The sequence below is a fragment of the Hemicordylus capensis genome, chromosome 6 (genome assembly GCF_027244095.1).
Source record: "Hemicordylus capensis ecotype Gifberg chromosome 6, rHemCap1.1.pri, whole genome shotgun sequence".
Classification (NCBI taxonomy): Eukaryota; Metazoa; Chordata; class Lepidosauria; order Squamata; family Cordylidae; genus Hemicordylus; species Hemicordylus capensis.
In genome coordinates this window covers 169,617,100-169,642,935 of record NC_069662.1, presented here as the reverse complement: position 1 = coordinate 169,642,935, position 25,836 = coordinate 169,617,100, and the positions used below count along the sequence as shown (strand labels likewise).

General features: G+C 49.5%; 1 protein-coding gene across 10 annotated transcripts; it reads right to left on the bottom strand.

The window, feature by feature from the left end:
- Positions 1-1,197: 1,197 nt before the first annotated feature.
- On the bottom strand, positions 1,198-23,883 carry LOC128329137 (zinc finger protein 777-like). 10 transcript variants are annotated; one of them, XM_053259699.1, is made up of 7 exons: positions 23,771-23,883; positions 20,263-20,652; positions 14,025-14,151; positions 12,220-12,336; positions 11,650-11,760; positions 9,942-10,055; positions 1,198-2,455 (listed from the first exon to the last, which is right to left on the bottom strand). In XM_053259699.1, the coding sequence occupies exons 2-7, from the start codon at positions 20,635-20,637 to the stop codon at positions 1,479-1,481; spliced, it is 1,821 nt and encodes a 606-aa protein (XP_053115674.1). In that variant the 5' UTR covers positions 20,638-20,652; positions 23,771-23,883; the 3' UTR covers positions 1,198-1,478. The 10 variants fall into 10 exon arrangements, with proteins under 10 accessions (XP_053115674.1, XP_053115673.1, XP_053115672.1 ...); XM_053259698.1 differs by having other exon boundaries at positions 23,785-23,827; XM_053259697.1 differs by having other exon boundaries at positions 20,263-20,655; positions 23,785-23,824.
- Between the last annotated feature and the right edge of the window lie 1,953 nt (positions 23,884-25,836).

Below are 25,836 nucleotides of genomic sequence, written 5' to 3'. Positions count from 1 at the left end.
CAGTTCTGTGTGGAGAGGACTCGTGAAATGCAGATCTCCTCAGATACACTGTAGGCTCCCACAAGGCTCGCCCACCTTGGTGCCACACAGCTTTCCTTCTGTGCCACACAGCTGAATTTCAGTGGAGAAGAGACTCTCCTGCACTGTGGGCCTTGTAGCTATGAGGAGAGAAAGGGCTTTACTGGACTCCATGTCTCACAAGAGCATTCTAGCAGCCAGTTGTCAAACACTCCAATCCTAAGCATAGTTCCTAGGTTCCCAGGCCCATTAAGTTCTGCAGGCTTACTTCTGAGTAGACAGAGAATCAGGCTGCACACTGCAAGTCAGGACCCATTCCTGCAGGCTGACATGCACACAACCACCTTTGCAAACAAGGCTTACATTAATCCAGTAGGTTAAAATGTCACACCTCCTTCCAAAGTGTCACTTCAATCCCCAAACCCAACCACTACCACTTGGGGGAACCCATGCTGAAAGTTCCCTAACCAGGTCAGGTGAAGGATACCCCAGCCATATTTAATTCCAATTCTTCATTTCAGCTCCTCTGGGGCCAGTAACAACAGACAGAAAGCTCTCCAGAAGTCAGTGGTAACCTCTGAGGTTTCTTAGGATCTTCATTCATTCAGAACACTCTCTAAAGCAGTGTTAAAAGCACCATCTAAGCCCCTTTCCATGCCCATATCTAAAAACTTGGACAGCAGAGCCAAGTCTCCATGAGGCTGCTGGGTGCGAGTTCCAATCTTACTGTGTTTCCAACTAGCCCCCTCCGTATTTTATCCTGCTCACCTAGAATTAAGCTGCAGAGCAGGTATTTTTGCCACATCCTAGCAGCAGTGAAGGCTCTGCAACTTGTTCTGTGCTGCTGAACTTGTGGGAAAAGCAGAGAGTCTGTGGGGTGCTCTCAGCTGAGTGTGCTACTTGGGATACAGTGAAGTTGTTTTGCAAGCCACTTTTGAACACACGGGAAGTAGGCATGGCTTTGGTCTATGCGGGTCGAGCTTGGAGGCATTCAAATGGACAGAACCTCTTCAGAGGGCAGGTGGGGAACCACCTTTATGAATGCTACCCTGCTTTAGCAACTGTCAGGCAAGCAGGGCTGGAACATTTCTTCCTGTTGCATGATCTGGGTCTAAGGCAGCACCATGTAAAATTACTCTGTGCTTACTATCTGAGAGAAGAGCAAAGGAATGCAAGAAAGAAAGGGAAACAACATGGCTCTTATTAAACCAGTTGAAACATTTTGAAATTTTAAAAAAAGCTTTACACAACATCTCCTAAACAAGAAAAGATAATGCTTCCAAACTATTTACCCCTAGATTAATGGAATTTGACAGAGAATTCCTTGATATTCCAAACATTTTGGAAGAAGTCTGTTCCACCATCTCATTCTGCTGCAAGCATATACCGCACCTTAGAGGCAGTAGATCAGACTCACGAGGAGGTAGATCTGCACTGAAGAGGAGGGGGCTCTCTCCCCCTCAGAGGGCCAAGCCTCCACCCACACCCTCTGGTGCTCCTCCATGTGCAGACGCACAGCAGTGCTCCAGGAGGCGCTGTCTGCTGGAGAAGGCCTTCGGGCAGCGGCTGCACTTGTAGGGCTTCTCGCCTGTGTGGGTGCGGATATGCTTCTGAAGGTGGTGCTTCTGCATGAAGCCCTTCAGGCAGACGGGGCACTGGTGGGGCCTCTCGCGTGTGTGGGTCCGTTGGTGCTTGACAAGATGGTGCCGGCGGATGAAATCCTTGCCGCAGGCGGTGCAGCGGAATGGACGCTCGCCTGTATGGGTGCGGTAGTGGTTCGTCAGCTTGCTCTTGTCCACAAAGCTCTTCTCGCAGGCAGGGCACTGGTAGGGCCTGGCCCCTGTATGGGTCATCTGGTGGCGCAGCAGGTGGTCGGAGCGGTCATAGCAGCGGTTGCAGAAGCGGCAGGCTAGCCTCTCTCTGCCACTCAACTCTGCCGCAGCCTCCAGGTGGCTGTTTTGGTGGATCAGCAGGTTGACCTGCAGCCGGAAGCGCTGCTGGCACCATGGGCAAGCCCAGTCACCCTCTCCCACTGGCGCAAGGGGGGGCCTCCCTTTCATTTCCTCTTCTTGGCCACTGAGTGTGTGCATGAGGCGGTTCTCACTCCTCTGGGGAGAGGATGGGTAACACCTTGGAGGTGCAAGGCTGTTGTGGCTCTTCTGGTGGTCTCGGAGGCCGATTTGGAACCCAAAGCTCTTGCCACAATCTGGACATGCAAAAGGCCCTGTTGCCCGATGCTGCTGCTGCTGCTGCTGCTCAGCAGGTCTGAGATCTTGAGGCTCTCCTTTAGGGTTTGCCAGCCACACCTCTGAGCACAGGGAACCTTCATCTCGGAGGACGCTTTCCCTAGGCGCTTCGGATGGCATCCACGGCTCAAGGCTTTCACAATCCTTTCCTCGCTCTGTTTTGGTCAGAAACTTCTTATCCGTTGGGACGGCTGGGGAGGGCGAAAAATAAAAGCACTGAACTATCAAGTATTAATACTGCTCTTTGCTCCATTCACACACAGAAAAAGGCAGGCATTGCACGTCACACCTGGGGGCTGGGCGGGATGTGGGGATTATCAATCAGAAGCATGCCTCGCTCTGCTAGAGTATGGTAAGATCTTTATCAGCACCAACTAGATCCCCACAAAAGCAAGTTTTTGAGTTCTCCAGAACTCTTCTTCAGGCTGGGTGCTAAGGAAAACCACCACAGCAAAGCACACAGGTGTGGGCATGATGGAAGTCCCCAAGATCTGCAGCTGATAACAGCCTTGAGATGGTGTGCAGGAAGCATTATGCGGACTTAATTTGATTATCTAATAGGTGAGAGAGAGGGCAAAGAAAAAATGGCTATTGCTCCTATCAATCAATACGATCTAGCAGTTGCTCATATCTGGACTATGATTGTTATGTACTTCTGGTTATTACACAAAATACTCTTTAAACTCACTTTTCAGAAATCTGTGTGATAGCCAAGAACAAGTCTTTGAGCCCCTCCCCACATCACTAGAACATGGAGCCCCCCCAAATCAGAATCTGAAACAGAACAGAGCAGAAGACTGTTTCTCCCATCATGCCCAGCATGCAAATATTGACAGGTGAGTGGGGGAGCATACGCACCCACACACCCACACTCTGCACTAGATGCCTCAGACTGGTCAAGATGCAATGCCAATTTGCATGCTTCATTCCATTCACAGAATTAGAGGCTTTCAGAGTAAATCCCCACTGGGCCCCACTTTTTCACCACAGGAAAACTGAGCCCCCTGCAAGTACACCACCACCACCAGGTCCTGAAAGCTGGACAGGTCTCAGCTACATATTTTTAAGTCCATCTAATCAACAAAAGGATAAGAACTTGATTTTCCCCTTTCCTAAAAGCTCAACTTCTCAGGACCAACTTGAACCAATTTCCTAAATATGCACTTCTGTACTGCAATGGCAGATGTGAGCGATACATGAGACCATTATCTTTAGCAGAACATGCTGACGTGTGCAGTTTTTCCACTACTGTCATGAGACCTAAAGCTTTTTTTTAAAGATCCAGAGCTGCCAGATTCTGCCCAACCAACCATATTCTAGATATTTGTGCACAATCTAGCAAATAAATTTGACACTTCAGGATATTCAACCTTTCTCTCATTCCTCAAATCCAACACACAATGTCAGAATTGGATCATGTTAGTCAAATCTATTTAAACTTGTCATACTAGAGAAAGAGCCAGCCATCACCTGCTAGACTGGGTCTGGATAACTTGCCTATGGTGAGGTTCCCCAAGAACCAGTTTCTGTGCTGAGCCTCCTTGACCCCTGAAATGTAGGTTATCCTTTTATAACCAAGTACAGAGAAGGAGGTCTAAAAAAGGTATTGCCTGTGAAGAAACAAGAGTGGTGGCCATTGTCTCCTAACAGGACATTAAGCTACTCAAACAAAAATGTGACACTTGTCCATAAACAACCGGGAATCAAAAGGTTAATCAGGAGGTCACCAACTTGGCAGGCCACACCATGCTCCTCAGAATGGTAAAATCCCAAGCTGACTCTTGAAGAGCTCCAGAAGGATCTCTCCAGCCTGGGTGAGTGAACAAGAGAACAGCAGTTGAGATTCAGTGCAAGCAGCCAGTGAGGCACACCCAAGTTATATATTTTCAAGAATTAATATGGGACAATTCTACCACTAGCAGAAGAGGAAGGGTAGCAAACAGCAGCACAAAAGGCGCCCTGGGAAACTTGTGTAGCTTTCATGCTCTTAAGAACATTCAATCGTGGGTGCAAGGGAGCCTGTGGGTGAGAAGCCTTATTCAACAAGAAGGAAAACCGTGGACAAGCAGAGGGCACTTGTGTGGGAAAGGGAAGTGTGTAAGTTTGGCTCACAAAACCTAGAGCTTTTAATGTCCTGGCAGGTGTGTGTCAGAGTTGGGGATGTTAAAGGGCACAGCCAGAGTCCAGCTAAGATAGCCAGGGTGGAGAAGGAGATGAGGCAGAAAGGAGTAGCCCTTAGAATAGCAATGGGACCAGACATTAAAGCCACACAGAACACTTCTCAATCCCTTCTCTGCTTGTGTGCCTTCCCCAGATTCTGGCTACTACCTCTAAACCCTGTTCCACAGCCACAAGAACCTAAACACTTCCCCGCCTCTCAATGGACGTCACCGTTCTCCAGGTCCAACATCTGGTGGCACAACTGTGCACTCTCTCATCCTAGTTACAGGGTTTTTTTTTTTGCTCATTTACTACCCAAGGATATAAATTTACAAGCTGAATAAAAAGGTGCCCCCCACCACAAAAGGTCAAAACAGATCTTCCGTAAAGCATGTGCACACACAACATCGAGAGGTCTGAGAAAGGGCATTTTAAGGTGACAGGAATGGTCCCAGTGTCTATTGCCTGCTGCCTGCCAGAGCTGTTCAGGCAATGAAGGAACACCTACTCAGTGCTCCTCCTCTTGGATAACACCCCCTTTTCTGGTGAGAAGAAAAAGAGCTCTCTGACCAACAGTAACACAATGCTGGTTTTCTTGGTGGACTCGAAAAGCTACTGTATTGTAAAGGCAGCCATGTGTTGCCTGTGTAGACCAGCCTGGCCTCATTTTCCCCTCACACCATCCTGAGAGGCAAAGACATTCTCTACTTTACAGAAAGTGAAAACAAAGTGGAGAGACCACCCGCACCTTCACCCCCGTTTGCATGGTGCAGTCCAGAAAGCCCACACCATCCAGGAGGAATTCAATGGCACCCTATAAGCGCACAGCCAACATTCCTCTGGAAAAGCTCTCTGGGACACAGCTGAATCCTGCCCCTTCCAGCTGCTTCTCCTAGAAGGCAAGGACATGCAGCTGAAAGGCTGGTGGGCGACTGAGAGGGTCTCCCCATTCTGCCTTGTCTTTACTTTACCTGGGAACTTTTGAGCTGGGACTCCTCACATATTCTGTATGAAGTGCTTAGCTCCTTTTAAGTACTTACACATGATAACAAGTGGAGAACTTTTTCGAACAGCTTTAAAGAGTTTAAGTCATTTTGCCATCCCAAGATGCAACCCCCCCCCCCAAAAAAACAAACAAAAAAACAAAAAAACACCCCACCAAAAAACCACCACTTAATATAGTCATCTGCCCAGAAGTTTTTATTTCCACAGAAAAACAAACATTCACTAAGCAGAACACTCTGCCCATTTTTTCTTTCACATTTCTAGTTTATTTTTCAGTTTCCACAGAGCAAAACAAAAAAAAATCCAGAAAATATATAAAAGTGTTCCTTTTTGGACAAGTCCATGTGTACAGAAAAGTGAAAGGTTGCACCTTCCCCAGACCATCTTCAGGAATCCACCTTAAGTATCCCAGCGTAAAACCTTCTCTAGTTCAGGGTCACGAGGCAATACTGGGGAGGGACAGCTACAGTATTGTACACTCCAAGCAAGACAGAAAATACAATTCCAGAAGCCATTTGCTACTACCCGCTCCACTGCTGGAGGAACTCTGAACAATCTCTAGACAACCCCTTTTAAGAAGGAAGGAAGAAAGAAAGAAAGAAAGAAAGTTCAAATTGCTATCAAGTACGCAAGTCTACAGGACCCTAAACTCCAGGCGAGGAGGGAAGCTATTGGGAGGCTCCCTCAAAGCCTGACGTGTCCATTTCTGAGGTAAGAGTCGATTTCCCACACCCACACCCCATCCCCACATCAGGGAAACCCTGCAGAGCCACAGTGAAGGAGGGGCTTAGATGAAGATGGCGTCCAGAAGGGCTTCCCGGACAGCAGTGCCCATCAGCCGGTTTTGCTCCCGCAGGTGGATCTTCTGGTGCTGCAGGAGGTGCTGCTTCTGCGTGAAGCTTTTGTCGCACTCTCCACATCGGTAGGGCCTCTCCCCAGTGTGGATCCGCTGGTGCCTGACCAGATCCGAGGGGTGGCTGAAGTTCTTTCCGCAGTACAGGCACGCCAGCGAGCTGCCTCCGCGCCCCGAGTGCAGCCGCTGGTGAGTGACTAGGCTTTTCTTCTGAGAGAAGCTCTCGGGGCACCGGCTGCACTTGTAGGGCCGCTCCCGCCCATGGCTCTTCTGGTGCTGCCTGTAGGCAGACTTGAGGTTGAAGGTCTTCACGCACTTGGTGCTGCTGTAGGGTTTCTCGCCCACTGGCACCCGGGGGAGCGATTTCAGGTTGTGGCTCTGCTTGAAGGTCTCTTCGCACGCCACCGACGTGTAGGCTCCTCCTCCTGTGTGGATGCGCTGATGTAGGGTGAACTGTTGCTTGTAAGTGAAGCTCTTCTCACACTGCGGCCTGTAACAGCCTTCCGCGACATGGCTCTGCTGGTGAAGCAAGAGGCTCTTCTGCAGCCGGAAGCTTTTCCCACATTCAGGGCACACCAAGGGTTTGTCGCCTGGGCGGTCACGCTGGTAGGTCGCCATGGGGCCATTGCCACTCAAGCCTCCCTCACTGGGCATAGCCTCGTCCACTTGGCTCTCTGAATGCCGCCTCTGGTGCACCAGAGAGCTGTATCGACTCCCGATGGAGGCTCCGGGGTGGGGACTGTGGAGTACGGCTCCATCGGTGCACTGCAGTCCCAAGCTTTCACAGAGCACTCTCTGAGCCTGGAGGACTTCTGCTTTGAAGGCAAGCCCATCATCTGGTGGATGGAAAGAAAACAGGTTTGTGCATGCTTGTCCAGAGCAAACATTCTGAACACTGTTTTTATAACCAACACAGAGGAGCTAAAACATGTTCAGAGGGAGGACTGTTAAACGACTGCATTTTACCACTGACCAACCAAGTCAGGAGAAGGATCCGGAGCAGCTGCGTAGAAGCCCACTTCGCAGAATGTCTCTGCCTGACCACTGCACAAGGCGGTCCTGACTAGCACAGCTCCTCTGTCCTGCACTGCAAGGATTCAGTCTCTTTTCCACTTTCAGTAATGAAGTGCCATCCCACACGTTCAAAGGGTCACAAGGCAACTCTTCCTTTGGTGCCGTCCGGCAGTGTGTGTGTATACACACACACACACACACACACACGTACATTCTATTAGCCGTGTTTCCTCATTGGCTTCAAAGAAAGAACTGTGGGGGCTGACAAGCCCCATTATGCCTTGCTTTGAGTTCTACCCTAGACATGTCATTAGCTGTTACCATGGCTCAAGCTGAAATCGCCTAGTCGGCATTCTCTGATGGGCATTCAAGGCAGAGAAGAGGCCTGCTCTCTTTCCCCGTGCTTGAGCCCCAAGTCCTTTATCCAATAAGGCTTTCTTTGTAATAAATAAATAAATAAATAAATACACACAGAGAGACACACACTCAAGAGCATCCTTTTCACGCCCACTCAGTTTAGACTGTAGCCCTACCCAGGTGTCCTGTGGACTTCATTTACTATCCTCTCAGATCAGAAGACAGATGCCTGCTGTCCCCACCCCCAAGAAAGCCACACTCTGGTGCATTTCAGGAAGAGAGCGTTCAAAAGAGCAAAGGAAAGCATGGAAATGCGAGTAGTGCTCTCCTCCACCTGGCAGCAGCTGCAGCTAGAGGAGGCGGACAGACACAAGCGAGAAAGGAGAACCATTCGGGAGCCAGAGCCCTCTTGCACGAAGGGCTTGTGTGTTCTCCCTCTCTCAGCGTCGCCTCGCTAGTCTGCTCTGCTCCTTTTCCTTCCCAGCCCATTTCTTTGTCCACGTGGGCTGCAGACCAGCCTCTTCCCCCTGCCCACGTCCACAGCCACACAACCCTCCAAAGACTCTCGGCAATCCTCGCTCAGGAGCCACCACATCCAGAGCTGTGGTCCAGCAACCCAAGTGCTGGGCTTGGAGCCAGGAGGTCCAAATCCCTACTTGGCTGCAGGCTTGCTTGGCAGCCCAAGGCAAGGCACTGACTCTTTGGCCAAGACCCCCACCAAGAAGAGGAGACTGCCAGGGTGGTTGTAAGAAGGGCAAGATAAGACCATGCCAAAGCTCAGTAGTAATTCGCAGGTCAGCCAACAAGGACCACAGCAGAGATGCCCGTCCACACAGGACATCCTGCACCCCCACTCCCATGATTTCACTGTGCCAGCAGGGAACTCAAAACCTGGCACGGAACTTGCCAACCTGGAAACCGCAGCTTTCATTTTTGTTTTCGGACCAAGGCCTTCTGGCTGCAGAGAGGAGTTTCAAAAGGCCTCAGAGATATCACAAGAGCTCACAGAAGCTGGAAGGGGGCTGTGCAGGACTTCTGGGTGCTGCATACATGCTGGCCCTTCCCATCTGACTTAGGGAAACCAGGTCTCATTGGCATGGATTTGTGAATTCCCGCTGCAGCCCTTGGTGCTTCTTGGCCTCAGACTGACAAGTCCGGTTGGGCAGAGTTCAGGCAGCCCTGTGCAGCCCTGCTCCTTGAGTACTAAACCCCGCTTGGCCAGGCCCTGGGTATTCCTACAAGCAGTCCCAGCCCAAACACACTCTCTGGGACAATCACATCTGCGCCAAACTCAGACCAGCCAGCTGAACAGCCACCCTTGGAAAGGTGGGAGACAGTACCGAGGAGAAGAGCACTTGCATCACTTGAGGACTGGGAGAGCAGCAGCACCTCTAGACCGTTTGGCTAAATACCACTGTGAAAATCGCAGAGTAGGAAGCATTTCAACCAGCAGCGGGGGTGGGGGTGGGGAATATGGAGGACACCTGAACGTTACAACAGAATTCACAGAGGGAGGAAAAAGCAAGCAACCAACTGCCAAGGCAGAAAGGCTTGACACGCAGGTGTTGGGATGCAATGGAGGGGCACAGCAGCCTGGCTAAAGCCACACACCAAGCTGTCTTGCCTTCCTGGACTCCCGTCCTCCCCCTTGGTATGTGGTGCTTCCCGTTCTCGTGAGGTCAAGAGTGACTGGGTCGGGGGCGCCCCGTGTCTGGGTAAGAGTGAAGGCTGGCCACAAGCTCAGTCCACAGCATCTCTCATTCAAGGGCCCCGACTGGCAGGACTGGAAAGTGTACTGCCAGTCCAGATCTGCTAACAAGAGTTAGGTCAACCATCCAATTGTGTAGAGAGTTTCTCACATGAGACTCACAAGCATGAAGTAGTCTGTGCACCTTGGCCAGTCTGAAGTGTCTCCTGCTTTACTGCAAGATCACTGACAATAAAATAGATCAGCAGAGTCTTAAACAGGAGACCCTTTTCCTTGGAGAGCAGAAAGCAAAGTCCTGAATGTACCTCCTGCACCCACACATCCCACAACGCACAACCCAACAGAACGAGGCGGCAGCTAATCCATGAGAGGCCTCAGTTGGCTACAGGTTCAGGCCCTGAAACTGTGTACAGCAAGAGGGAGGCCTCAAGCAGCAACACTAAATAAGGCAGCATGCTCTGTCTGGGCTGGTCTCGGGGCCCAAGTGAAGAGGCTGAAGGGTCGCTAATCTTACGCATTCACCACCCCAGGCGCCTCCACTCCTCCGCTTCTGAATCCAACTGCCAGGCACAGAACTCACCCGTACTTGGCTTGGCATGCAGCCCATCTTCCTCAGAGATCCCTGGACCTTCAAGGTTCAGCTCTCGATCCCGCTTTGCTTGGGAGCCAAAGGAAGACTCAGCAATCCCATAGTCTGTTCGGGGCGGGGTGGGGTGGGGTGGGGGGAGAGAAGCAGTTAGACGGCAGTTCAATTTTGGACCATACAATTCCCTCTTGCAACAGCAATATATGTAGCAATCTATCAGGCTCCCTTATTCATAAATGATCTAGAAGTTGGGGTAGCAGGGAGGTGGCCAAATTCACAGATGACACTAAATTAGTTAGGATAGTGAAATCCAAATCAGATTGTGAGGAACTCCAAATGTTGCCCACTGAGGGAGTGGGCAGCAAAATGGCAAATGTGGTTCAATATAAGCAAGTATAAGTGATGCATTATTGGAGCAAAAAAAACCAACTTCACATATACTCTGATGGAGTCTGAGCTGTCAGTGACTGACCAGGAGAGAAATCTTGGACTCATGGTGGACAGCTCCTTGGAAGTGTCAACTCAGTGTGCGGCAGCTGTGAAAAAGGCCAATTCCATGCTAGGGAGCATTAGGAAAGGGACTGAAAATAAGAATGCTTGTATTATCATGCCTTTGTACAAATCTATGGCGAGGCCACATTTGGAGTACTGGGTGCAGTTCTGGTCACCATATCTCAAGGAGGACATTACAGAATTGGAAAAGGCACAGAAGAGGACAACCAAGATGATCAGGAGCCTAGGGCACCTTCCTTATGAGGCAAGGCTACAACTGGGGCTTTTTAGTTTAGAAAAGAGGCAACTGCGGGGGGACATGATAGAAGTGCATAAATTATGTATGGAGTAGAGAGAGTGGACACAGAGAAACCTTTTTCTCCCTCTCTCACAACACTAGAACCAGGGGTCATCCCATGAAACTGAAGGCCAGGAATTTTAGGACCAACAAACGAAAGTACTTTTTCACACAGCATGTAATTAATCTACACAATTATCTGCCATGGGGTGTGGTGATGGCCACTAGTTTGGATGGCTTTGAAAGGGGCTAGACAAATTCACGAATTCACTAGTCTGGTGGCCGTGGGCCACCTCCAGCCTCAGAGGCAGGATGCCTCTGAATACCAGTTGCAGGGGAGCAAAAGCAGGAGAGAGGGCATGCCCTCAACTCTTGCCTGTGGGCTTCTCAGAGGCACCTGGTGGGTCACTGTGTGAAAATGGATGCTGGACTAGATGGGCCTTGGGCCTGATCCAGCAGGGCTGCTCTTAGGTTCTTATGCAGATTTTTAGGAAGCACCTCAGCAGGGGCACACTCTGCCAGAGAGGTTTACATATTTTCTGAGAGGCAGCAGACTCCTCCTACAAAGCAACAAACCAGAGCAAGACATTTTGCAGCACCACATGACAAGTCAGAGCACCGAAGTTCCTCTGCCCTCACCATTTCAGAGAAAATCTATCAACCAAATATATGTATCAGTCAGTGAGCTTAGAAAAACATAACGTTTTCTTATATCCTCTTGTTTCTCTCTTGACATCTGCAATTTTCAACACATTTCATTGTAAAAATGCAACACATGAGAAAAATCCAGACAAGATTCCCCCACCCCCAAGTGGATTGTACCAGAGACATTTTCTTTGAAGAAATAATCTGGTTCCCCATCAACTCTGAAGAACCTGCCAAGCAAACCGGTTGCTGTCCTCTTACACTCACCAACACTAGAATCACTTGGGGCTGCCCTTCCTTCAGCTTTCTCCTGGTTGCTAGCATGCACATTTTCTCCCCCAATCTGACAGGCCAGGCCAGGCCTAAAAACCAGTGCTTCTGTTTGGGGAGACAAACAAGAGGACATTTCTAGACACTTTGCACCCAACGTCAAAAGCTCAGGAAGCCCTGTCCCAGCTTAACCTTCCAGAGGAGTTCAAAGCAGTCTGCCCCTCTGCACAGTTACCACACCAGAGTGACCACTCCACCCTGGGAGTACAAAGACTAGCACAGGCTCATGGGCTTCTCTCTGCTGGGCCACGACTCCAGCTTCTGTTGCCCCTTGCCAGGATGGATTTCTGTTAGACCAAATATAGGAATCCTAACAAGGCCATCTCTCATAGAGAGAGGTAAATCTTTTGGGTATTTTGATATTTTGAAGTTATAGAATAGGTGGGGATAGGAAAGACAATGATCACACTCAAAAACTAGAAAGGACAGTAAGAGAGCATCACTCAAACTTCTCAACCAGCTTTGGTGGGCGAGGCTGATCAAAGCAATGTTCCATTGGCTTCTTACCTGGGCTGGGTTCTTCAGAAATCTCCCTCTCTTTGGAGACCTCCTCTTCCTCTTGTTCACAGGGATGCTCTCCTTGCTCAATCCGGGACAGGAGGTCAGGTTTAGCAATGGCATAGTCTGTTGGAGAAAGAGGACACAACACTCCTTCTGCCCACATGTTGCTGTGAGCAACATTGGCTGTGATTAAGGGGGATGCTGTTGGTACCTACTATTCCCAGTCAACATTTATGTAGTAAATTAGGGGCTACATAGAACTGACATGAGCCCCGCTCAGAGGTTGTACAGTCTACAGATGGCTCAGTTTGAATGTGAAGGTGGTGGAGAGAGAAATCAAAGACAGACAAATGAACCCTGAGCAGGGAAAAAGCAATGGAGGTATAGGGATGATTAGACTAGGGGTGTTCAGGAAAGTCTTTGCTGACAAGGGAGCTGGAGAAACAGGGAAAGGAGACCAACAGAAGGACTAGAGGTGGAGGGAGTGCCTCTTCCAAGCATAAGAGCAGTGGGGAGAGGGGAATGGCATCCTATCAAGAGGGCATCAAGAGCATTGTGAGCTTGAATAGCGAGGGAACATGAATGAATGTATTTCAGTTCAATCTTCCTGTTACTGTTGGATAAAAGGAACTTTTGAATGCAATTGGATAAAACCAATACATTTTTGTCAAACAGGTTACCAAATACACTTGCAAAGAGATAGACCGGGGGGGTGGGGGGGACTGTCTACCAGCTCTTGTTGGCCTACAACCCCCATCATCTCTGGCTACTCACCACTGTGACTGGGGAGGATGCGAGTTGCAGGCCAACCACAGCTGCAGGGCCACTACTGGAACACCCCCCCACCGAGAGACATGCTTAGAACAATTGTTTCACTTGATGAAGAATATGGTATTTTGAAGATGTTCTCATGTGGCAAGAGCAACAGCAAAGCAAACTAGTTTTCAGACTAGCATTCATTCTGTCAGAAGGACTAGCTCCAGCTACATGAGGCATATACAAACACCAGGTTCACCAGGCAAAAGCACTGTGGATTTTCTGCAAAACTGACATGATCAAATCACCTGAGACTTTAACATAACTGAAGAAAGAAAACTGGGATGAAGTGGCTTCAGATTTAAATTACACATAAACCATGCGCCTGAACTTTAACCTCCCAAACATTCCAGTCAAGCAAGATAGCAATGTTAAAAGTTAATTTTATTGTTTTGTTATACATACTTATTTTTATTGTTATTTTTAGCTACTCCAAGTCCCTTGGAAATAACTGGAATTACTATTAGGTTCTTAATTAGAATTTCTAACAAATGGCCTCATGAAGCCACCTCCCAACCTTAGAACTCAAGGAATATTACTGTTTAGCATCTAGATGGCACTGAGTGTGTCAAGCGCTTCACAGGCATTATCTTGATGTAACCCCTGTAAGCATTACCACCACCATTCTCCCCATATGGCAGCTAGGAGCCAAGGTGGAGACCCTAAGAGACCCCTTGCCACCTAGCGAGGCAAGAATGGGAAAGTCCCAATCCACAGCTCCATCTCTCAGCCACTGCACAACACCCATGAGGTGGTCTATTAAGTTACTTCTCCACAGCCAACCCACGCCTACTTCATCATGGTTGTTTTCCAGGTTCAGTACACTCACTGAGCCCATCATAGGGGGAATATCATGCAGCAATCCAGGAAAGCATTTAGGAGCCACCAGCATACCATCCAAAGGCTTTGGGGGAAACCTAGCTAGACATTAAACACAAATTGGACCCGGCTTCAAGATTCACGTCAGCAATCAGTGAGTTGCTAAGAATCTTTACCCAGAGAGACCAACGACTCGTAGTTGCTCTTCATCACGTTTTTGTAGAGCTCCTTCTGCCACTCGTCCAGGTTCCCCCACTCCTGCTCCGAGAAATAGACCGTGTTGTCCTCAAAGGTCACAGGCACCTGGAATCAGAACCGTTACAGACTTGGACCTTCTAACAGGAGGGCCAGCCGAACCCCTTCCCATTCCAACCAACCATCAGTCTGCACCCCAGCAGAACAGGACTGCTGGCCCCTCATCGCCTCCTCAGCTGCAGCAGAGAGGTTGACTGGCTGTGCTTCCTACGATCACTCTTCCCAACAAGCAAACTCACCAACCATCCCTTGTGCTCCCCTCCTGACCAACATGTAGGGATTACCCAAACAAGTAGTTCACAGTGAATCTGGTCCTCAGTGTAGCCCTTCTGGCAAAGCCTAGCAAGTCCCTGCTCAAACGCAATAGTGCAACACCCATTCCACACTGCACAGAGTGGAAACGAGGGGTAAGGAAAGGGCAAGACAGAGACCAAGGTTTTCCCCACACCCCATCTCGAGATTAGCCAGTTGCAGTTCCCATATACAGTTCTCTCAGAGAAGGATGGACATCTTGATGCTCAAGTGACCTCTCTGGCTCGGAGCACTTTTTATCAGCTTCGGCTGATATGCCAACTGTGACCTTACCTGGAGAGATAACTTGGCCACAGTTACTCATGCTTTGGTAACCTCTCACTTACATTACTGCATTTCATTGTATGTGGGGCTGCCTTTGGAAACAGTGTGGAAACCGCAGCTGGTACAAAATAGGGCTGCAAGATTATTAATTGGAACTGGACGTTTTAAGCATATTACACCAGTGCCCAGTCCATTTCCAGACCCAATTCAAAGAGCTGCTTTTAACCTTTAAAGTCCTAAATGGCTTAGGACCAGGTTAACTGAGAGAGCACCTTGCCGTCTATTTCCCAATCTGGACCTTAAGATCTTCTTCAGAGACCCTCCTCTGAGTGCCCCTGCCAAATGAGGTGAGGCGGGTGGCTACCAGGGAGAGGGCCTTTTCAGTGGTTGCACCCTGGTTATGGAATAGCCTCCCCAGTGAGTTTCGCTTGGCACCATCTTTTTATTCTTTTAGATGCCAGGTAAAGACTTTTTTGTTCTCTCAGGCCTTTTAAATTTGATATTTAAACTGATTTTAAAAGAGTTTTAAAATTGCTTTGTATTGTATTTTCTCCCCCCACCCCACCCCTCCCCTCCCCCCACCCCATAACATTGGTCTGCTATGATTTAATATATTCTATGTTTTTATTTTATGTTTTAATGCTGTGTTGTGAGCCACCCAGAGAACAATTTTTTAATGGGGCGGCTAAAAAATAAAGTTTTGATGATGATGATGATGATGATGATGATAGGAACATAGGAATATAGGAAGCTGCCATATACTGAGTCAGACCACTGGTCCATCTAGCTCAGTATTTCATTCCCAGACCGGCAGCGGCTTCTCCCAGGTTGCAGGCAGGAGTCTCTCTCAGCCCTATCTTGGAGATGCTGCCAGGGAGGGAACTGGGAACCTTCTGCTCTTCCCAGAGCGGCTCCATCCCCTGAGGGGAATGTCTTGCAGTGCTCACATTTCTAGTCTCCCTTTCATATGCAACCAGGGCAGACCCTGCTTAGCTAAGGGGACAAGTCATGCTTGCTACCACAAGACCAGCTCTCCTCTCCTTGATGATGATGATGATGATGAGTGGGAGGAGATTCTTCCTTTTACCAAACCACCACCACCACCCTCTCCTCTGTCAACTTTGTATTCTAGAAACTGCTCACAGCAGGAATTGGTGTGTCTGTTTCTCTGCAAACTGCCAATTCTGTTGATGGCACATTGTAAACAAAGAACTAGGAAGTAACATCAGCAAGGGCAGCAGCACACAGACGGCTCATATCCAAGAGGCATTGCAACTCTTGTGCAGCCACACTCCAAGTCACAACAACCCCCAAGCTGGGGAGACCAGATGGTGTGGCTTGAGCCTGCCAGAATCATAAAGGAAAGGAAAGATTGTGCCTCCGAGTCAGTGCCGACTCCTGGTGACCACAGAGCCACGTGATTTTCTGGGTAGAATGCAGGAGGGGTTTACCATTGCCTTTCTGCCGCACAGTACGAGATGATGCCTTTGCCGTATCCACCTCCAGCACCTTCCTCCATCGCTGCTGCCCGATATAGGCAACTGCAAATATATATTTACTAGGCACAGTCTGGGAAGCACACCAGTGGGGATTCGACCTAACAGCCTCTTGCTCCCTAGGCAAGCTGCTTCCCCACTGTGATACCCCAATGCATAGTGTCCCCAAAATGAAGGACTTCCTGGGGGTGGGGGCGGAGATGCCTGGACCCCACACCAGAGAGTGAGCAGCAACTGAGAGCCAGCTGGGTCTCTGTAGAGCTGGACTAGAATCAATATTCCTGCTCAGCCATGAAGCTCCCTGTGTGACTGCAGGGCAGTCACGACCTCTCTTGGCCTAACCTACCCCAAAGGATCTAGGCACTGCCCCCCAGTTCTCTGGAAAAGGGGTAAGATAAAAATGCAATAATTAACTGCACACACGTTACATTCCAAATGACCCAGAGCGGCCTTCAGACTGCAAGACCTGTGGGAACGGAGTAAATTTCTTTCATAGCCGCCCTGCATGACAACATGGCCCAACTCTGCTTCGTAGCTTGCTGCTTGCCATTAGACATAGACACAGAGGCTGGTCAGTTGGACAAAGTCTGGATTTACAAATCCTCCAGACTGTATTTAAGGCAACGTTTCTTGTCTTCATGGTTTTGGACATGCGTTGGTTTACATACATTTACAAAAAAAGGCTCTGGTCTCAACAGGGCAGGTATATGCCACTAACAGTATCTGCCTGTTGGCTCCTTAGAGTCTGAAAGTCAGGCCAGTTGCCCTTTCCAGCTAATAGCCAGTAGAGACTTTCAGCCAGAGATCCACTTGGCTAGTTCAAATCAATATGAAAGTCTCTCCCTCATCTACTTTTACCTCATCTTGCCCCCAGTCCAGACTGACTTTTCATTTCTCTCAAAATGAAACTGCACGGCATGTTAAACAATCCATTACCGACACCTTCCCCACAAGTAGTCAGGATGTTTCACAGCCACGTAGCCAAATCACTGGGGTGGGGGCGGCGCATGTTCAGGGGCAGGCCTCTGAACGTTTTCGTACCTTTTCGGCTATTTATTTATTTAGCATATTTTTATACCACCGAAAACTTGCGTCTCTGGGCAGTTTACAACAAGATAAAAACATTAAAACATGAGTTAAAAATAAAAACAAGAAATTTAAAACACAACAATTAAATTTTTTAAAAACAATATTCTAAAACAACATTAAAAACAATCAGTATCAGTTAAAAGCCTGGGTGAACAGATGCATCTTTAAAGACCTTTTAAAAGTGTCAGAGATGGGGAGGCTCTTATTTCACTAGGGAGCGCATTCCAAAGCCTAGAGGCAGCAGCGGAGAAGGCCCATCCCTGAGTGGCCACCAGACGAGCCGGTGGCAAATGCAGACGGACCTCTCCTGATTATCTCAATGGGCGGTGGGATTTATAACAAAGAAGACATTCTCTTAAATACCCAGGGCCCAAGCTGTTTAGGGCTTTATAGGTTATAACCAAGACCTTGACTTTTGCCCGGAAACATATCGGCAGCCAGTGTAACTCCTTCAATACGGGAGTAATATGGTCTCTCCTAGATGACCCAGAGACTAGCCTGGCTGCCGCATTCTGAACCAACTGTAGTTTCCGGACTACATACAAGGGCAGCCCCACATAGAGCTCATTACAGTAATGCAGTCTGGAGGTTACCAGCAGATGTAACACTGTGTTAATGTCATCTATCTCAAGAAACGGACGCAGCTGGCGTATCAGCTGAAGCTGACAGAAGGCACCTCTGGCCACTGCTTCAACCTGGGAGACCAGGGAGAGACTTGGATCCAGAAGCACCCTCAGACTGCATACCTGTTCCTTCTGGGGAAGTGTGACCCCATCCAGAACAGGCAGATCAAAATAGTCTCCCGGGTTTCAACCCCGCACAATGAGTACCTCCATCTTATCTGGATTCAATCTCAGTTTGTTATCCCTCATCCAGCCCATTACTGACTCCAGACAGGCATTTAGGAAGGTTATGCCCTCTCCCGATGATGCTGACATGGAGAAATAGATTTGGGTTTCATCAGCATACTGATAACACCCCGCACTAAATCTCCAGATGATCTCTCCCAGCGGTTTCATGTAGATGTCAAACAGCATTGGAGACAATACAGAGCCCTGAGGGACACCATACAAAAGTTCAGATTTTGAAGAACAACAGTTTCCAAGGGACACCATCTGGAACCTGCCCGAGGGGTAGGAGCGGAACCACTGCATAGCAGTGCCTCTCACTCCCAACCCCCTGAGGTGCTCCAGAAGGATACTATGGTTGATAGTATCGAAAGCCGCCGAGAGGTCCAAAAGGACCAACAGAGTCACACTTCCTCTGTCAATTCCCAATTGGAGATCATCTATCAGGCTGACCAAGACAGTCTCCACCCCATAGCCAGCCCGGAAGCCAGTTTGAAATGGGTCTAGACAAGTTAGACAATGATTTATCTTCCACAGCTCTTACAGTCAGTCCTTCAAGCTGTCTGAGGATCCTACCAGGCACAGTTTGTATTGCTCTTTTCAACTATGAAGGTTAGGGAGAAGTTTTTTTTTATTAAAACGACAAACAATGTCTATCACTTCCAGGGCTTGAGGGCCCCACTTGCCAAAGAAAACTCATCTTTGCTGTTAGCCTAAAGAGACAAGTAAGGAATTTCTCCAATAGTTCAATCACTGCAAACAAACAGCATCCAAATGTATCCTGTGCTGAGGAAACACACAAACCCACCAACACTTTCTGGGGATCAACGTTTACCTCTAACACTTCTGAGGGGTCAACATTTACCAAAGCCTGAACAAGGGAAATGATCCTGGAAATTGAGGTTTTGTCACCAGTAACCCAGAATACTATAAATGTAAAACACATACAAGACAAAGGACGGCCAACTAGTATTCTGAAAAATAGTATCTAAGCTGGAATGCAGCAAAAATTAAGGCATATCAGACCTCACAGCTCTGCTGCTGCCAGGGTGGATTTGATTTAAATCAAATTAATTTAAATCACTAGTCAGTAAGACTAGATTTAAATCATGGGGTTTTTTTTGGTTTGGTTTGGTTTTTTACATAAATACTCATTCTTGCTGGTATAATCTTAATATTTACAACCAGATGAAGGTTTCATTTTTGGTCCTAGATAGAAAAATTGCCCAAAATAATCTTACAGAAACCTCTGGAAGAGCATGACATTGTTAATGGATTAATGGAATTCATTTACCAAAAAATTAAACACTGCATATATACAGCTTTATGCTACATAATTTAAAAAACTAATCCTTATTTCATGATGGATACCTTTGGACTATAATGTATCTTAAACAGAAAACTATCTTTAGATAGATTTCCCCCTCTCAAAAAGCATTTTATTTAAAAAATCTGATTTAAATAAAATCTGATTTATTTATATATATATATATATATATATATATATATATATATATATATATATATATATATTTTAAAGCATTGATTTTTATCCACCCTGGCTGCTGCACAACACCAGCCTTACAGACAAGTCCACAAACGTTACATCCTGCCTCTGGACACATAACTATTGTTCTGGGAAGGCATCATGCTGGCCATCTTTTAGCCATGGTTTAGCAGGCCACGGGACCCTCCTCTGCCAGCCTTTAGCCACCAGTGTTTCATCTCCACCAGGTTTTGTCAGACAAGATGAGTGGCCATGCAGCTCCAACCAAGGAGGGAAGAATCCACACTGGAGAGAGGAGGCAGACACCCCAAGCTCATTCACTCCACAAACCATGGGCTACAAGCTAGTCCTTTCTGGCACTCAGAGCCTAAAAGAGCCGACTCCTCTCCAGCTGACAAAAGCTCTCTTGTCTGGTCATCTAGAAGCAATCCCCAATCACCACACCCCTTCTACACAGGGGAGTTTTTCACAATGCTGCTGGAGAAAGAACAAACAACAATCCACAGGCTCCTCTCACTCAAAATATAAGAGAGAGAATAGAGCAAGACAAACTCTCAGGAACAGGGCCATTAGTACAACAGTACCCATCAGGGTGGTCACAAGAAGCAAGGGCAATAACAATGACAGCCCCAAGTCATCTTACCTTGGGGGTTTCTCCCTTGGAGCCTGGTGGGAGCCTCAGGATCCAAAAGTTCTGATTCTTCAGCAGGTTCTCCATGTTTTCCAACCTCCTCTGCAGCAATCCATATTCCTGGATCAGGGTGCCCAGAGCATTCAGCTTGCACTCCATTTGGTTGCCAAAATCCACCACAGCATTCTCACAGTCCACATATTTCTTCTCGTTGGTCACCATCCTCCGCTCCAGGTTCAGCAGCCTCATGGCGTGAGAATCCACTTTCCGCTCCACAGCTTGGATGGCGGCCACCACCGTCCACAGAGAGAGTTCCGCTGCATTCTGCTTGGCATCTCTGGCAAAACTCTGCTCGGGCAGCAAAGGCACCGGCTGCCGGGGCTCCATGTCGCAACTCTGAGGCTGCTTACAAGGAGGGAGAGAAAGAGAGAATGTGCCCCACTGATGCCACGTATTGTGATTTGTGGTCTGCCTTGGCCCCAAGGCACAAGTAAGTTCTCATCCAGAAGCAGTAAGGTGGATTTTGTGTTTTGCATTTTATGCCTATAAGCTGCTTTGAGCCTCACCGGGGATCTGACAGCCACATTCATGTAATACTCAGGACTCATTCTCACCCACACATTCACTACAATTAATTTTCTCCACTCCTTTTAGGAATATTTTGCTCTGAAAAATGTTTAGTACCACCCACTTGCTGATGTAGGTCCCATTTCTCCACACAGTTGTGTACACTCTGCACACAACTGCATAAAGGCAGAGAAAATAAGCACAACTTGGGCAGCTAAAGGAGCTCTTAAGAACCTACCTGCAGGAGAAAAATGGCAACCCTATGCCACCAAGTCCTTAAGCCAATCCTAAGACGGCAACTATGAATGTACCACTTGACCTTAAAGGCCAAGTGGAAGACACGACCATCCTGGAGAGACTATCTATTTGGTCGCTAAGAATCAACACCGACTTGACGGCACTTAATCAATGAAGGAGGAGTTATCTGGGGAGAAGACAGCAGGTATGCAAGCCAGGAGCTCTCCTAAGAACGGCTCTGCTGAATCAGGCCCCATCTAGTCCAGCATCCCATTTCCCCCAGTGCCTCTGACAAGCTCACAAACAAGAGATTAGGGCATGCCCTCTACCCAGTTGCTTCCCTGCAACTGGTATTTAGAGGTATCTGGAGGTGGCCTCTCAAGCCCCTCCATACATTACTTTCCCCTATTTGCATTCTTACATGTGTAGAAAGTTACTGGAAGAGTCGGGATAATTGCAATACATGTTTATGCTCCATATCCAGCTTCTCAGCTTCCTGGAAGATTACCCAACATTCCCCTTGTCCAAGCACCCTCAGGTCACAAAACCATGAATCTTGAGATCACTTTTTTCCATGCACTCTATTGTATACCAAATCCAGCATGTAAACCAAGTTTTTGCATGGACCAAATCCAGACATCTCATTGCCAAGGCACCCAAAAATGAAATGCAGGGGACTAGAAGTATTAACATTCTTGCTACCCACTGTGCAAGTCGAGTCTCTAAAACTGCAGCCTCCAAAATCAAGATGAGCACATAAAGCATCTAACCCAGGAGGATTCTAGTCTTCAACCAAAATCTGAAGATCAGATTCTGGTCTTCAACATCACAACAGACAGGTGAGCCAAGTTCTCCTCCAACCTAAGATATGTCATTGGTGAGACCTAACCACCTTTTCCTTTTTGTGATGTGACCCTTCTTGTTTAGGATTCTTTCTCTCTCTCTCTCCTCTCTCGGTAAGAAGTAAGGCAGAAAGAGAAGAGGGAAACCAAGAGGGAGGCAAACACAAAGACGACAAAGCTCCTTTACCTTGAATGGTTACATAGAAAAGCTGCAGCAAGTACAGCTTTCCTCACTGTTGCATTTCAGCTATATCTGCCACAATTCTCTTTTACACAACTCAGCTGGCTGCATGAGGGAGAATCAAGGCAGCTAGGCCCCCTCCTCAGAGGGACCAAAAGCCACTGAGATCCTCCCCTCCTAAGGCTGTGCCATCAGCAGTCATTCCACCTGGTTGTTCTAACAATTATGCAGCATTACATAAGAACTGCTACCTGAAGGTTCTTATTGTCCTTATTTTACACTGCAATCCACCTTGAATGTATTGGCAAAGAGGTGGGATCGAAATGCCGCAAAGACACTGGAATAAATACAAGAGCTATGTACCACTTACTATTTGATCACCCTAGGGACGGGCAACCCGGGGCACAAGGGAAGTCAAGCCACCAAAACAAAGATTAAAAGTGGTCCCATGTTGCCAGCTGGAGCTAATGGTGGTTCCCACATCTGAAAAGGCTGGAGGATGCTGGTCGCTCTCCAACACTGTACTCGGGCCTGGGCTCATGGACCTGAGGGCATTGAGCGCACCATGCACAGACTCTGCCACAGAGCTGTGGCCCTTCCTAAGATCTCCTCGGACCTGCGCGGAAGGACCCTTCAGCGGCAGGCAGCCTTGACCCACAGAGCTCCCTCTGAACCGAACCATGACGACAAGACTCTGTGAGTGCCTCGTGGGTCAAAGTAAAAGACAAGCCTTTCGGCACTGGGCAGCGCTCCCTCTCATCCCCAGCAGCCATGCACTGACCCAAGGAGTCTCCCGCCACCCCAGGCCCTGCACCGCCCCTCCAAGGTCAGGGAGCTCTCCCACGCCCCGCCGCTCTTTGCGCTGGCTCACCCGGCCCGGAGCCCCCTCCCTGGGTCCGCAGCACCTGCCCCACCCCCGCCCGGGAAGCCAGAGGCTGCCTCCATACATGCACCGCCCCCCCCCCAGCCCAGGGGCCCGGCTTGCAGCAGAAAGAAGAGGCCGAGTGGACGGGACCACTTCAGGCTACAGGGGGGGGGAGATGCCCCTTCCATTTTCACCTCCTCCCCCCCCCCGCTTTAAGGAGCCTTTCAGGGCGCCGGAGTCCGGCTCCGCGGGCCCTTCCTCGCCTGGGCTCCTTTATTCGCACTTGCAGGGAGCCTTCCGCGGAGGAAGAGCCCGCCCGCGCCCGCCCGCGCCCGCCCGCCCGCCTTCCCCAACCTGCAGTCTGAGGTGGTACAGTCCACCTCCCCCCCACCCCGAAAAGGATTCTGCACGTCGGGGGGGGCGGAGGAGGAGGGCTCCGTGCGCGGGGGGAGGGGCGCTCCAGCCCCGCCCCGTGGGCTCCCCCTGTGCATGGGGGGGGCGCTGCCAGGGTGTCTCTCTGCCACGCAGCGACGCCCCCCCCCCGAGACCGCCAAGGGGGAGGAGGCCCCAGCTGGGAGGGGGGCTTACCCCAAGGAGCACGACGGGGGAGGGGGAGGCCCCCCTTGCCTCCGCCCCGTCCTCAGGCGAGCAGCCGCCCCCCCCAGCTGCGGCCTTTTGTTCCCCCCCCTCCAAAGGGGCGGGGCAGCGGCGCGGCCCTGACAGACTCGCGCGGCCCCCTCAGCTCGGGCGCGGGGCCGGGCAGCCTCCGAGGCGGCGCAGGGGCAGCGGGGCAGCCCGGGGGATGGGGGGGCGAAGCGGGAGACCCACCGGAGCCGACTCACTCTCTCGCTCTCGCACGGGGCGGCAGCACGCATGCGCGACTCCGGGTCTTAATGGGAAAGGGCCGCAGTACGCATGCGTGGGGCGGCGAGGCGCTCCGAGGGAGCCTCTTGGCCTTCCCGTGTGCGGGGAGGCCGCAGCGCCCCCTGCGGACGGAGGGGTCTCTGCAGCAGCCGCCCTGTCGAGCTGGGCTGCCGAACCTTGGTTCCCAGGTGGTGGACTACAGCTCCCATCATCCCCAGCAACATCAGGTTACCCAAGGTTGGGAAGCCTTGTTGGGCTCTTCTCCATCCACCCAACCCTCCAAAGCTGGAGCACCTTTGCAGCCAGAGGCGGCGGCGGCAACGAGATGGAAGTCCCCCCCGCCATTCTGTGAAGCTGCCATATAGTTTGCAGGGCGCAGTGTCCTCAGCCACCCTTGTAGAGGAACAGAAGATGAAGGTACGTTCAAGGTACCATTCCCCAACTGCTCTGCCTCACCTCTGCCTTCATAAGTGAACACAGGAAGTGTTCAATAAAGCAATTCAATATTGAGAAGTAGGGAAAGGGAGGGGACCCCTCAGGATCATCACAACCAAGCCCCCTGACAACCATGGGAGGACCCACCTTCACCCCTACACCGTTTATTTTTCTTCCCTCTCCCCACCATCCCTGCTGGTAAGTCATACCATCCAGTGCACAACTGCCAAAACAGTGGGCCAAATACAGACATGGCCTAACCCCAGCAGCACCATGAGCTCGGGTCACCATGAGCAGTGGCGTTTCCAGCAGTGCGGTCAAGGCACTGCTGTTACGGAGCTAGATGGACCAATGGTCTGGCTGGGAATAAGGCAGTTCCTGTGTTAGCCCAATCTTCAACCCAGCCCTGGCCCACTCTAGAGTAACAGGAATTTCCTGGAGGACAACTGCTGGCATGCCAAGTCCACATCGTTTGGAAAGCACAGAGAAGAATTCCATGCCCTGAGTGAGCAAGTGTGCTCTGATCCTGTATCACACGGGACGGGACTTCAGTGGAACATGTTTCAGCCCGATTACATGCAAACTCACATGTGCCTAATCCCACTTAAATGAAGGCATGGTCTGTCTGCCTGTCAAGTGTTCCCATCAGGTATACGACAACCACAAAAGTATGCCTGGCTGCACCATTGCAGCAAAACTAATGTTATATTAGCCGATTGTATGGTTTGTGTTACTTCATAAGCGTTACTTCTGTGCACACATTGTTCAACCCGGCCAAGAAAGCTATCGATGCTTATTATCTCCCATCAGCACTTCAGAGGCTGAGGGACCTTGACTGAGGGAGGTTGCCCTCATTCCCCTCTCCCTTGTTTCAGCCTCTGATGTCCTGAAGGAGAATTTATCTGAATCCTTCTCAGGATTTGGAAGCTTATCACCATAGTGCGGATGGCACATTCTAATGTCTGCCGGATTCTGAAAACCCACCTTCTAGCCCTTGTGACCAAAAGTCTGAAGACATGCCTTTAAACTGGGAATGAAGACATTCCCAACCGCTCTGGCTGGGAAGAGCAGAAGGTTCCAAGCTCCCTCCCTGGCAGCATCTCCAAGATAGGGCTGGGAGACTCCTGCCCTCAACCTTGGAGAAGCCGCTGCCAGTCTGGGTAGACAATACTGAGCTAGGTGGACCAAGGGTCTGAATCAGTAGAAGGCAGCATCCTATGCCTGAACATGTACATGTAGACACTAGTTCAGGTTCAGAGAATATGACTTCCATTCTGAAGGTCCCAGATTCAATGCTCAGAGAACCTCGAGTTTAAAGAAGGAATCTCAAGGAGCACAGCTGGGAAAGGCCCTGGAGACTTGTTGCTGGTCAGGGAAGACTGGCTGGCAGCCTTTGGCTGAAGGATGATGCAAATCTCTACAGACCCAAGTCCCAGAAGCCTCTGCAAGACAGACCAGCAACTGACTCAGAGAAGGCTCTCCTGTGTGCAGATCGTTTCCCACCTCTGCTAACAGCAAACAAAGATGGAGATTTGGGCAATGGTGAAGGGCCTCTTTGTTCAGCACACCTTTTGCCCTGTCCTCAGTATAAATCC